We start from the raw sequence: 12,967 nt of genomic DNA, 5'->3' as shown, positions 1-12,967 counted from the left end.
CCAGGCTAAGTGGTCTGAATTTTAACCAAAAGGTAGTGAAGCCATTGAGTGTTTTCATGCTCAGAACTGTATTTTCAAAAACTAAGCAAATGGATAAAAGAAACCATGGCTCCTTGGAGAAATGGTTGATTCCAGGACTGGGGTAAGAGATGAGACTAGAACATCTTGTGGTGTCAGAAAGTCAGAAAATGCTCAAAAATTAATAGAGGGAAGTCGAAAGGACACAGGAATCAGTTTGAAGGAGTTCCCAATGGCCAAATCTGGGGCAATGTGAACAATGAAAACGAATAATAATGGTAATGGATTTCAGGCTATGGAATAAAATAAATATCCATGACTTCATAGTAATATCAATAAATACTTGAATAAATACATGGGGGAGAAGGGATCGCTTTCCCTTTCAGTAACATTTCAATTAATAAATGTTGAGGGAATGATGGAAGTAGAAAATCACTGTTAGGCAAACATCAAAGCAATAATTATTGCAGTGGCTGGGCATGGTGGCTCATGCCTGTAATCCCAGCACTTTGGGAGGCCGAGGCGTGTGGATCACCTGAGGTCACGAGTTCGAGACCAGCCTGGCCAACATGGTGAAACCCCATCTCTACTAAAAAATACAAAAATTAGCTGGGTGTGGTGGTGGGTGCCTGTAATTCCAGCTACTCCAGAGGGTGAGGCAGGAGAATCACTTGAACCTGGGAGGCGGAGATTGCAGTGAGCTGAGATCATGCCACTGCACTCCAGCTTGGGCGTCAAGAGTGAAACGCCTCTCAAAAAAAAAAAAAAAAACAAACATAATAATAATAATAATAATAATAATTACTGCAGCAAGAATCACTGATGGATCCTAATATTAGTGGACAAAAGTATGACAAGAACCAGGATGTCTATCTTTCTAGTCTCAAAAGCATAACCCTAAAAGATATTTCTTAATTACAAAAGGAAAAACAGTAACTTCAGAGCTGAGAAACCTGGAAGACACTACCTTAGATGCTTGTTGGGGGTCAATGTCCTCCTAACTCTGGAGTAGGGGTTAAGCTAGAGTGATAAAATGCTCAGAAGAATCCAGCAAAGAAAAAGACTTCTGAAATAACGAATAAGATTATTCCGTATCGGAGGCCTTTTTGGACAGGTATTGTGTGGTGGCCTTGGTACGTACTTTCTCAGACAATGTCACGTCATCACTGATATATGGTCCATGTGTTGGTTAGCAGGTCTAGGGTAGCCAAGTGACTGAGGTTAACACCACCTGTAATAAGACCTATCAACAGCAGGGACTTCTAGTGCTGCATTTTTATAAGGGTACAGCATTGCTTACGTGGTAGTCTTGTCAAAAATACATACACTCAATCTCACAGTGAGAAAACATTAGATAAACTAAAATTGAAAAACATTCTACCGAACAACTGGCTGGTATTCTTCAAAACTGTCAAGCTCATAAAAGATGAACAAAGACTGAGAAACTCTCACAGGCTAGAGGAGACTAAGGAGGCACAACACTAAATGTAATGTGGGATCCTGACCTGGATTCTCTAATGCAAAAAAGATGATCAGTGGGACAGTTGGACAAATTTCAGAAAGGTCTGTAGATTAGTTAATAGTATTATCACCAAATTACTTTCCTGGTTTTGATAATGAGACTACAATTACTTAGGCTGTTAACATTAGGAGAAGCTGAATGGAGGATATACAGAAACTCTATGCATTTTTTTTTTTTGCCTACAAGATAATTATTTTATTTGCTTTTATTATTTTAAATGGACACATAATAATTGTACATATTTATGGGGTACAGTGTGATATTTTGATACATGTATGCAATGTGTAATGATCAAATTAGGGTAATTAGCATACCCATCACCTCAAACGTGTATCATTTGTTTGTGTTGGGTCTCTGCACTATTTTTGCAATATCTTTGAAAGTCTAAAATTACTTTAAAATAAAAGCTCTACAAAAGCTAAGGGGATGGTGTGTAATAGATGAGATGAGAATTTGAAAAAGGGGTTTGTTACACAAGAAGACTCCAAGAATAATTCAGGAGGATAGTGGCAATTGGGGTAGAGACCAAGGAGTAGCTTCTTAAGCTCTTTTGAGGATAACATTGAAAAGAGTTGGCCACTAAATGAATTAGGAAGGGCAAAGGAGGGAAAGATGTCAATGACTCCCTAGTTCTGAGAAAAACATTAGCAGAGTTTGAAAATCCAGAAAGAGGAGGGTAAAGATGATGAGTGATTTTAGAAAGCTGGATCTGAGGAACTAACTAGTCAGGGATCTGAACATGCCTGCCAAGGAAGCAGTTACAAATGTGAAACTACAGCTCAAAAACATTTTCAGAAATTAGCAATTTGGGCTTAAGAGTCACCAAAATGTAGGTAGGAGAACTAGAACCCAGTTGGGTTTGACGCCAAAGCCTATGACTTTAATGCTGAAGCCATGGCGAGTATGAGGATGGAAGGAAGACCAGAGGATCTTAGTGAACAGTTCTATCAGAAGAAGAAGAGAGGGGCAGCCAGAGAAGTGGGAAATGACATTAAAAGTTTACTACTGGCCGAGCAGGGTGGCTCATGCCTGTAAGCCCAGCACTTTGGGAGGCCAAGGTGGGCAGATCACCTGAGGTCAGGAGTTCAAGACCAGCCTGACCAACATGGTGAAACCCCATCTCTACTAAAAATACAAAAATTAGCCAGGTGTGGTGGTGTGTGCCTGTAATCCCAGCTACTTGGGAGGCTGAGGCAGGAGAATTGCTTGAACCTAGGAGGCAGAGGCTGCAGTGAGCCAAGAATGTGCCACTGCACTCCAGCCTAGGCAACAGAGCCAGGCTCTGTCTAAAAAAAAAAAAAAAAAAAAAAAAGAAGTTTATTATTGCTAATACTATGGAGGGGCTCAGAGAGGTGAGGAATGAGACAAAGCTGCTTTATTTGGTGACTGGAAGTCATTAGTGACTTTTAAAAGAGTAGCTTGGTAGAATGTAGGGAGGTTGGGTTATTTTCTTTTTTACAGATACTATTTATTAGGCACTGTATAAGATTAAAAGAGACTTTAACACCTCTTTTAAAAAAAGGCTTTATCTCTTTCAATGCTTACACTGACTCTTTTAACACCCTTTTTATAGATGAAAAGTGCGACTGAGAGAGGTTAAGTGACTTGTTCAAGCCCTCGTATAAATTAAGTATGGACACAGGATTTGACCCAGTTGTGTTTGACCCCAAAGCTTATCATTTTAATGAGTTGCCTCCTCTCTCATTCACGGAAGCCAGAATGCAAGTGGTTAAGGAGTAATAAGGAGGTGAATGTAGCCAGTATAGAGGACTCTTAGGACAGGTTTGGTAGAGGTGAAAGGGAAGAGATGGGATGTTGCTTCTGGTTAGCAAGGGAGAGGAACATTTCTTTTTTAGGTTAGGTAGGTTTCTACATTCATAGGTTTGTAGAAACTGAGAAAAAGGTAGTGTGAATTTAGAAAAAGAATGAAATAACGTGAGAGAATGAGCAACACCGTGGGTTAAGAGTGTAGAGGTGGAGACAATTGCTCTGGAAAGGAAGGTAAGTACTTCCTTCTCTAAGGCGAAGCAGAGGTGAGCGTAGGTAAGAACTGATAAGAGTTTTGAGATATAGGCACCTCGAGATGAGCTTGATCACAGTGATGAAGGGCAGAAGAGGCGTGATAGGATCTTGAAAGAAGTACGTATGAGTTACATTTCTGCTCTGGGGAAAACAATGAAAGATGAAGAAAAGGATGGCTTGGCAGTGTAACGGCTGAGCAGCAGGGAAGACCCAGCTAAGATGAGAACATGAAGTGACAGCAATAGTAAGAAGGGCTGGGTGCCGTGGCTCATGCTTGTAATCCTAGCGCTTTGGGAGGCCACAGTGGGAGGATCTCCTGATTCAAGGAGTTTTAGCAAACCTCCAAGCAATATAGCAAGACCCTGCCTCTACAAAATAGGAAAAAAATAAAACTGAGTGTGGTGGCGCGTACCTATACTCCTGGCTACTAGGGAGGCTGAAGACTGCAGTGAGCTACAATCATGCCACTGCACTCTGGCGTAGGCAACAGAGCAAGACTTTGTCTCTAAAAAGAAAACGAAAATAGTAATGAGGTCCAGTTATCATTGTTCCTAGAGGTGTCCATTCAAATGAATGGGATGTCACAGGTGGACAATCATTGTGCTACAGTAAACTTCCAAGGCTCTGAGATGTCACTGAGAGGCCTACGTCTCAGTTCCCAAAGGAGTGGAGGAGTCCCACTTTCTCCCCTGGTAATAGCACTGGACACCGCAGAAGGAAGTCATACTATGACTTGTATTTCACTATGAAACCACTAAAGTCCTCGGTTTGTTTTCAGGACTGAAACAAAATACTATGAGGCCAAAATTTTTTTCCCAGAGGCCTACATTTGTGAGACCAGCATTTTTCTTTTCACCAATATTGTGAAATCGAGTTTTTATACATAAGGCAAATATATTTTGGAAACGTTTTCAGAGAACTGATCAGTACTAACAGAAGCACTTCGAGGTGCCCTTGGTCTGTCTGAGTATAAATAGGGAGAATCATCTTCTCCCTTTATCTCTAAGAGTGGTGGTAATTCAAGGACAGGATGAGGGTGTCTGGTCCTGTTCTCATCTCCATGGCTAAGTTTTTTTTTCTACACATGAAAGGCTTTGAGCCTGCAGGTGTCATTTGGTCCAGACCTGCCACTGCAGTCTCCTTGCTTCCTTACTTCTCCTTCCTCTCTTTGTTAAAAAGAGGCTTCTTCTGAGCTCAATAGATTACTTCTGGGTTGTTAGGTAGAAACTTTTTGTGGTTACTGATAAATGCAGTTTCCCAAGCACCTCTCAAAGGGTTTAGAACTGTGTGCTCCTGCAGGATGGATGGCAGTGGCCCTGCACATATGCAGAACCAGCACTCTCTCTGATCAGCTCTCCATCATGGTTTGATATACTCTACCCAGACTCATGAAGTAACATTGGAGATAAGAAAAGAGTACGCATCGAAAAGAAAGAAAAAGGGAAGAAAAGTAGCAGAGCTGGGCAGCCAGTACCTTGGCCCGTTTCTTGCACAGCAGCACCACAATGCTCAGGTACCCTGCTGCTGCAGCATATCCCAGGGGAGTCAGGCCACTTTCAGAAGAGGCATCCACGTTAGCCCCAAACTCCAGCAGCAGGGCTACCATTTCTGTGTAACCAAGATGGGACTGAACACATAGAATTGGAGCATTATTTAAAACCTCTGTCCGGTAATTAATATTGGCACCTCCCAAAATCAGCAGTCGGCTGACCTAGAAATAAATAAACAGAACTAATAATTAGACAAACAGGAGTCACATCCTTTTAGCCATCTTTTATTAAACCATCTAACACTCTACAACAGTGTCTAGTAGCATTTAGTAATTGCTTTATTTTATAATCTCATTTGCTCCTTTTTTCTTTGCCTTTGGTAGATAATATAAAATATCTCCTTTACATAAATGTCATAGTAACTAGAGCAATTGCCTCCCATACTGTAGTGCGGAACATAGTCTCTACGAAGCGAGCTCTCGGTCAGAAAAGCTCCTACCAAGACAAAGGCTACCTGAGATCAATTTACTCTTTGGAACCAGCAGGACCTGATCCCATATGTCAGAGTCAGCTTATAGAAGTTAAGAGGACAATGGAGCTAGTCTCTATAGAATAAAATTTAATAATTTAAAATATATTAAATTATCAATAAAAGGCTAATAAGAAAGGCAAGTCAAAGATCAACTAAATAGCTACTTAATGTCCTTCTAGTTTTATTTTTTCATAGTTAATTCCTTATCATATTTATAATTTCTTTATAAATTTACCTTTATATTTGGAGTGTAGAGATTTCGTAAAGACGCCAGTGCCATGGAAAGACCTTCTGTGCTATAGGAGATCCAGAGACCTTGGAGGATGGAGGAGGATACACCAACTTTTTTACTCAAACCCTGAATAAGAAATACAGACAATTAAATTAGTAGTCCAGCAAAAAAAAGTAGCATCAGTGGTGAATTAGTGGCCTCTTTGTTTTTGGTACTAATGAACGAGAGCGGAGTCTCACCCTAACAATGTTCATCCCAAGCAAAGTCTAGGTGGGAGGACAAACACCAGTCCTGCAGGAACAAGCTAACTTAAACAGTCTCTAACTCTGCAGCCCTTAGCAACACATCTACTCAACACCTCTCTTTTCTGTTATATCTGGATATAATTTATTTTTCCATATCTTTTTTATTAGCCTTCTTCAATAAATCTCTTAAATTCAAGTTACTAAATTACACACTGTGGCAGAAATAATGCAATGTGATCACTGATTTCCATTTCATTTTCTTCCTGAACATTTGGAAAAACTCTATTTCCCAGCCTCCTTTACAGTTAGGTAGGCCGTGTGACTGAATTCTGGTGAATAAAATTAGGGCATAAGTAATATGTCATGTCCAGGCTTGGCTCCAAAACTTCCTGCATATTTCTCTACACTTTCTATTGTTCCTTTTGGTTACAGGCCAGATGTAGAATATCCAACGGAGAATTCTGAGGCCCAAGGTGATTTTAGAACTACTACACGGAAGGAGCCTGTCCAGAGATCTGCACTGTACTGCAATGTAAGGAGAAATAAATCTTTGTTAAGTCATTGAGATTTTGCAGGTTTGTCAATAGCAGCTAGTGTTCTTCACCTTAACTAATATATCCCAAAATGATTACATATGCTTATCCTCAGGAAAAATACAGCAATACAGGCTTGATTGCCATCCACAACAAATTTTCTCCTAGTATCACTGGCACAGGTCCCACGACATGTACTAATGTTTGTCCTTTTCACATGGGCTTCTCTAGAAGGAAGTTAGAATAATTTGTTCTTCAGATCTCCTGATTGTTAGACACTCTCTGACAATGATCTTACTCTTCTGTCAATATCTGGATCAAATCAGTTAAAGAAGGAAATCCTGAGTGCAGGAAGATATTAACAATGAAATTTGGGTTGTAATAAGAGATACAGGGAGGTGCTTCTTTTAAAAACTTAAGCTACTTCTGCTTTCTTTGTCCCTGAAATATAGAATGTTCTTGCCTAGAATACCTACATATATCCAAAATCAGCAAGGTGTGTTTATCTGGCATACTAGGGAAGGGGCATCTACAAAGGAGGAATATATGTCAGTTACTTATGAGTTATAAATTCATCTAGCAAGACCTCTAGTCATGGTGGTCAAGGTCTTCCCATAGAAGGTTCAGGGTCTCTAAAGGGGGTTAGGAAAAAACTTCCTGTAGAGGGAATTCTCACACTACAGGAAAGGCTGAAAGGTGAATAATGCTGTGGGAAGGCTAGATACATGAATGTTTTAAAGGCTTTTCTGACACAGGCACCTTTTTATCTCCCTGTGGGGATATTCTGATGCAACCCAAAATTAAATCATTAAACTTTCCTATTAAAAATTTTATTTTCAGCCAGGTGCAGTGGTACATGTCTGTAATCCCAGCACTTTGGGAGGTGATGGTGGGAGGATTGCTTGGGCCCAGGAGCTTGAGACCAGGGAAATGTAGGGAGACTACATCTTTACAAAAAAATTAAAACATTAGCCAGGCATGCTGGTGCATGCCTGTGGTCCCAGCTACTTGGGAGGCTGAGGTGGGAGGATTGCTTGAGCCTGGGAGGTTGAGGCTGTGGTGAGCAGTAATCGTGCTACTGCACTCCAGCCTGAGCAACACCATGAGGTTTTGTATCAAAAAAACCAAAAAACAACAACAACCAAAAAACAGAAGAAAAAAAGACTTCTACATTTCAGTTTTTGAAATTATAAAAATAATACAAATTTGTTATAAAAATCAAAGAAAATAATATGGTATTAAAAATAAACCTCCCATCTCAATCCTAAGAGGTGACTCCTATGAACACATTAGTGTTTATTATTTAAGACATTTTCTATATATATGCAAAATACATACACACAAGTGCATATAAACAACATAAAATTTACTTTATTAAACATTTTTTATTAAGGAAAATTTAAAACCTATTTACAAAAGTAGAGATGAATGGTATAATAAAGCTCTCATGTACCCATCACCTCACTTCAGTAATTTTCAACTCATGGCCAACCTGTATTATTTACACTCCTGCTCATATCCCCTTCCCTTGATGGGATTATTTTGAAAAATCCCAGATATTTTATCAGTTAATATTTAATTATTTTAGTCAGTGTCTCTAAACAGATATGAACTCTTTAAAACATACCTAAAACTAAGAAGGATTCTATAATATGAAATATCCCAACAGTGTTCAAATTCCCTTGATTAGCTCAAAAAAGGAACTAAAATTTTTTTGGTTTGAATTGGGATTCACGTAAGGTCCATATACTGTTAGTGGCTTTAAAACACTTTCATACTACTAGGTAGTTCTAGGCTTTGTTCTCCCTCACTATTATAGCTTTTAATAATCATCCATGTACATGTATCTTTATACACCTATGCATATATATCTATAGAATATGCCTCAAGAAGTTGACGTATTTATGTTTTGCGACATGCTGACATGGCTTTATCAAAGTGGCTGCAAGTGTTTACACATTCTCAACAAAAAATCCACAGCTTGATAAAATGAGGAAGGATGGTGGTAATTATTTCTACGTATCCTCTCATTCCATTCTATCCTAAGAGCATGAGCCAAAAGGCTGGGTCAAATCCTAGCAGAGTAGACCTTTGGGTGCCCAGAAACACAATCCCATGCTGGGAGGCTGAAACAGAATCCAGTTTTAACCCCTCACACCACAAGATTATTTCCCTTTTCATCCTCCTTGATTATTTAAAAATGGCTACCTAATTTCTACATGGTCCCTATTCTCTCTGGCCTTGAGGAGGCTGGGCTCTGTTCTGAATCTGTCTACTATAGTACCCATGTAGGCACCCAGAGCTGGGTAAACAGAAAACAGTAGGAAAGGTGGGTAAGGGCAGCTTCTGATTGCTCATTATTACTTCAGAAGCTCTTTTAATTTGTGCAAGTAACAGGGACATCAATTACAAACTCTCATTTGGCCATGCAGTTTACATGCAAACAAAACTGAAGCAAACGCATCACTAAGTAGTTCTGATTGTTATTCTGACATATGAAATAGAATAGTTCCAGATCTTTTAGGAAGAATTCTAAATGTTACTCAGGGTTGGAGTCCAGACAAGTTAGGTTCTTGAGCGCACCTGCACTGTAGATCCTGGAAGACCAGGAAACTTAGCTGTGACTCCCCATTTGGGCCTCAATCTCCTAATTTATAATATGTGTGGGCCTCAACACCTTTTGAGGAACGATAAACTATATTAACGAATTCAGAGAGAAAAATCAGCATTAAGAAATATCCATAGTCTAACAGAGGAAACTTTTAGCAATGGAAAGACATGTCTTACATATGATGGTTGAAGGAAAAAAAGGCAGGAAATCTGACATTTATTCAGATCTACAATGTGTCAGGTTCTGTGCTAGGGCCTTTCCAGATTTAGCTTCTCTAATGTAATCTAATCTTCACAACGGCCCGAGGAGGTAGAATTTATCACTATTTTTATTTAGGAGGAAACACAACTACTGGAGCTAGAATTAGAGGCCAAATCTGTTTTTACTCTAAAGTTCATGTTCCTTCCATTATACCAACTAAAAAAAGGAAAAGTAATTGGCATCTGATTCAGGACCTCACTTCTGATCTTAGCTGAAAAAGCAGCAACTATAATAGACGAAAACAGCCAAAACAGCTGATTGCTGCTTTCTCCCTTTATCTTTAATTCCAAACCATTTTCCATCCTTGGCCCTCTTCTCCAAAATTGTCCTTTTTAATCCCAGACAATTTCTTCTACTCCTAAGACATTACACTTATGAATTCAACCAAGCATTATATGCTTTTTTCCCAACTATTAAAGTAAAATTGTGTCTAAGACCTGTAACAGTTACCTTTCTGTTGACATATGTATGCTAACTTTAGGATAAGGGTTATCGCTGGGGAGGGAGGAGAATGGGGTAAGGGAAAGATATAAAGTGGCTTCTACTATAATTGTTACATATGTAACATTTATATATATATAACTCTTAAATGTAGGTAAGAGTCACCTATATTTTGGTGATTCTTAACCCCAAACATATATATGTGTGTAGCCTTTAGAGATCCTAGCCCCTCTTCTGAGGATTATATATAAATGAATTAAATCCTCATAACCATCAAGTAAGGGCTAACATTATTCCCATTTTTAAGATTAGTAAGATTAGCGGTGGTAACCCCAGCACTTTGGGGGGCCAAGGAGGGAGGACGGCTTGAGACTAGCAGTTCAAGACCAGCGTGGGCAACATGGTGAGACTCCCATCTCTACAAAAAATAAAAATAATTAGCCAGGTGTAGTAGTGTTTGCCTGTAGTCCTAGCTACTTGGGAGGCTGAGGTGGGAAGACTGCTTGAGCCCAGGAGTTCAAGGCTGCAGTAAGCTGTGATTGTGCCACTATACTCCAGCCTGGGTGAAGAGTAAGACCTTGTCTCCAAAAATAAATAAATAAATAAATAAATAAATAAAGTTAAACAACTTGCTTAAAGTCATACAGTCAGGAATTAAGAGAGATAGGGTTTGAACTCAGTCTGCTTTTAGAGTCTGATCTCTTAATTACCATGCTTGCTATACTGCCATCTTTAAATTAATGATGTGGAATAGTGATTTTTTCAAACAGGAAAAGAAAAGAATAGTGGTTTCTCCACAAGCTGGGGTGCACATTAGAATTACCTGGGAAGCTTTTCAAAAATACTACTGATCAGTCGCTGCCGGTGGGAATGCAAAACAGCACAGCCACTTTGGAAACTAGTCTGGCAATGTCTTACAAGCTAAACATAGTCTTACCATACAATCTGGTAATTGCACTACTAAGGCATTTACTCAAATGAGTTGAAAATTATGTTCATATAAAAACCTGCCTCTTAGTGTTTATAGAAGCTTTATTCATAATTGCCAAAATTGGAAGCAACCAAGATGTCCTTTAATAGATGAATGGCTAAATAAAATGTAGTAAATCCATATAGTGAAATATTATTCAGCAATAAAAAGAAATGAACTATCAAGCCAAAAAAGACATGTAGGAACCTTAAATGCATATTGCTAAGTGAAAGGAGCCAGTCTGAACATTCTACATGTTGTGTGATTCCAACTATATGACATTCTGGGAAAGGCAAAACTACAGAAACAGTAAAAAGATCAGTGGTTGCCAGGGGTTGAGGAGGGTAAGAGGAGAGGAATGAATAGGTGGCGGATAAAGGAATTTTAGTGCAATGAAACTATACTGTATGATACTTAATGGTGAATACATGACATTATCCATTTGGCAAAATCTACAGAGATGTACAACACATAGAGTGGACCCTAACATAAAGGATGGACTGCAGCTAATAATAATGTATCACTATTGGTTCCTCAATTTTAACAAATGTACCACATCAGTACAACATGTTAATAATAGGGAAAATTGTGGTTGGGGGAGTATGTGGGAACTCTGTACTTTGTGTTCAATTTTTATATCAGCCTAAAATTGGTCTAAGAAAGCCTAGGTTCTACTCCAGAAGAGTGACTCATAATCTCTGGGAGTAAGGCTCAGGAATGTGTGTGTATTTTTAAAAAAAACTCTGCAAGAGAATCGAATGTATAGCTAGAGTTGAAAATCACTGACCTACATCTATAGAGAAACCTCAAAGACACAATGTTGAGTGAAAAAGAGAAAAAAGTTATAGAATCTTATAGTATTAAAAAACCCAAAATAGTTATATATATTGTTTATGAATAGGAACCTACATTGGAAAAGTGTAAAATATAGATGAGAAGAACATGTTAGGGGTGTTAGCATGTGCTAAATCCCAACACATTTAGAATAGGAGTTATCTCTAGGGGAGACAGAGAAATGGGGTTAAAGAGAAATACAAAAGCGTTATCTATTATATTTGTTACATTCGTTTCTTAAAAATAAAGAAAAATATTTGAAGCAAACATGGAAAAATGTTAACATTTGTTAAATCTGGTAGATAATATTTGATTACATGCAATTATCTGTACTTTCCTATATTTCATAATGCAATTAAAGAGGAATAGGAACATCTTTTCTTCTAAAACAAGACAAAAAGAGGTAAGAATTGCTAATGATATAGATTGACTTGCTGGCGAGGGGAGGAAAATAGTTAAAGGAAGTCACACTTGGTAGCTTTGATCTTTTTCAGTGACTCACAAGTTAGGCTGTTTGTTTTGTTAGTTGGCTTTATTAAGAGCTAGAGGAAAAAGAAATGGGAAAAGGAGCTGAGTAAGAATGGACCTTGGTAAATGAATGTCAACTAAATGGTCCAGTAAATGGACCACAAAGCAGCACTGAGAACTGCACTGAGGCTGGAGTAGATACATAAGAAATATGCCTGAAATACATAGCTTTGGATTTGGAATATTAGCTTTACTTGTACTATGGACTTTTGATTTCTTCTGGTTAGTGGAGTTGACCCTTTGTTCCTGTGAAGTACGGGAGAAAAGAGCTTCAGTTTGGTTCAATTCAACAAAGATGACAGGCAGAGAAGTGTGATCCCATTACCAGCCAGGATGTAGCCAAAAATAATGCATAATTAAATTCTAAGCTCATGGTTTCTTAAAGAGAATTTTAAGTTCGAATCGCCTGAAAAAATGCCTCTTCAGTATCTGTAGCTATTGCTCAGGTAAGGGATCTTTTTGTCAGCAATAAATGGTAATGGAGTCCCTTCCTTAGAATCTAAATTTACAAAACTGTTTACCAGCCAGTGATAAGCTTGCTCAAGATTTTTGAATACTTAAGAAAACAGGGAAAGCATGAAGAAACAAGAGCAATCTCATCTTAGAGATCTTTAGCTGTGGCTCAGGTATCTTAAGATCATGGAAAAAACTAACCTTGGGGGCTTATCCAATGAGCTTCTTTAAAGCGGGTTATTTACAAACATAACCTTTATGAAGATAAAACCAGA

The 12,967-nt window shown here is 38.5% G+C and overlaps 1 protein-coding gene across 6 annotated transcripts in view; it reads right to left on the bottom strand.

Annotated features, from left to right (window-relative positions):
• The window catches only part of TANC2 (tetratricopeptide repeat, ankyrin repeat and coiled-coil containing 2), a 487,927-nt gene that overhangs the window by 33,300 nt on the left and 441,660 nt on the right, over positions 1-12,967 (bottom strand). For all 6 annotated transcript variants that reach the window (XM_063657089.1, XM_054458934.2, XM_063657088.1 and 3 more), the window contains 2 exons: positions 5,820-5,942; positions 5,037-5,273 (listed from right to left, as the gene is read on the bottom strand). In XM_063657089.1, coding sequence (XP_063513159.1) covers positions 5,037-5,273; positions 5,820-5,942 — 360 coding nt within the window. The remainder of the gene's footprint in view (positions 1-5,036; positions 5,274-5,819; positions 5,943-12,967) is intronic.

The sequence above is a fragment of the Pongo pygmaeus genome, chromosome 19 (assembly GCF_028885625.2).
Source record: "Pongo pygmaeus isolate AG05252 chromosome 19, NHGRI_mPonPyg2-v2.0_pri, whole genome shotgun sequence".
In the NCBI taxonomy this organism is placed as follows: Eukaryota; Metazoa; Chordata; class Mammalia; order Primates; family Hominidae; genus Pongo; species Pongo pygmaeus.
This window is presented reverse-complemented; position numbering and strand designations above follow the sequence as displayed.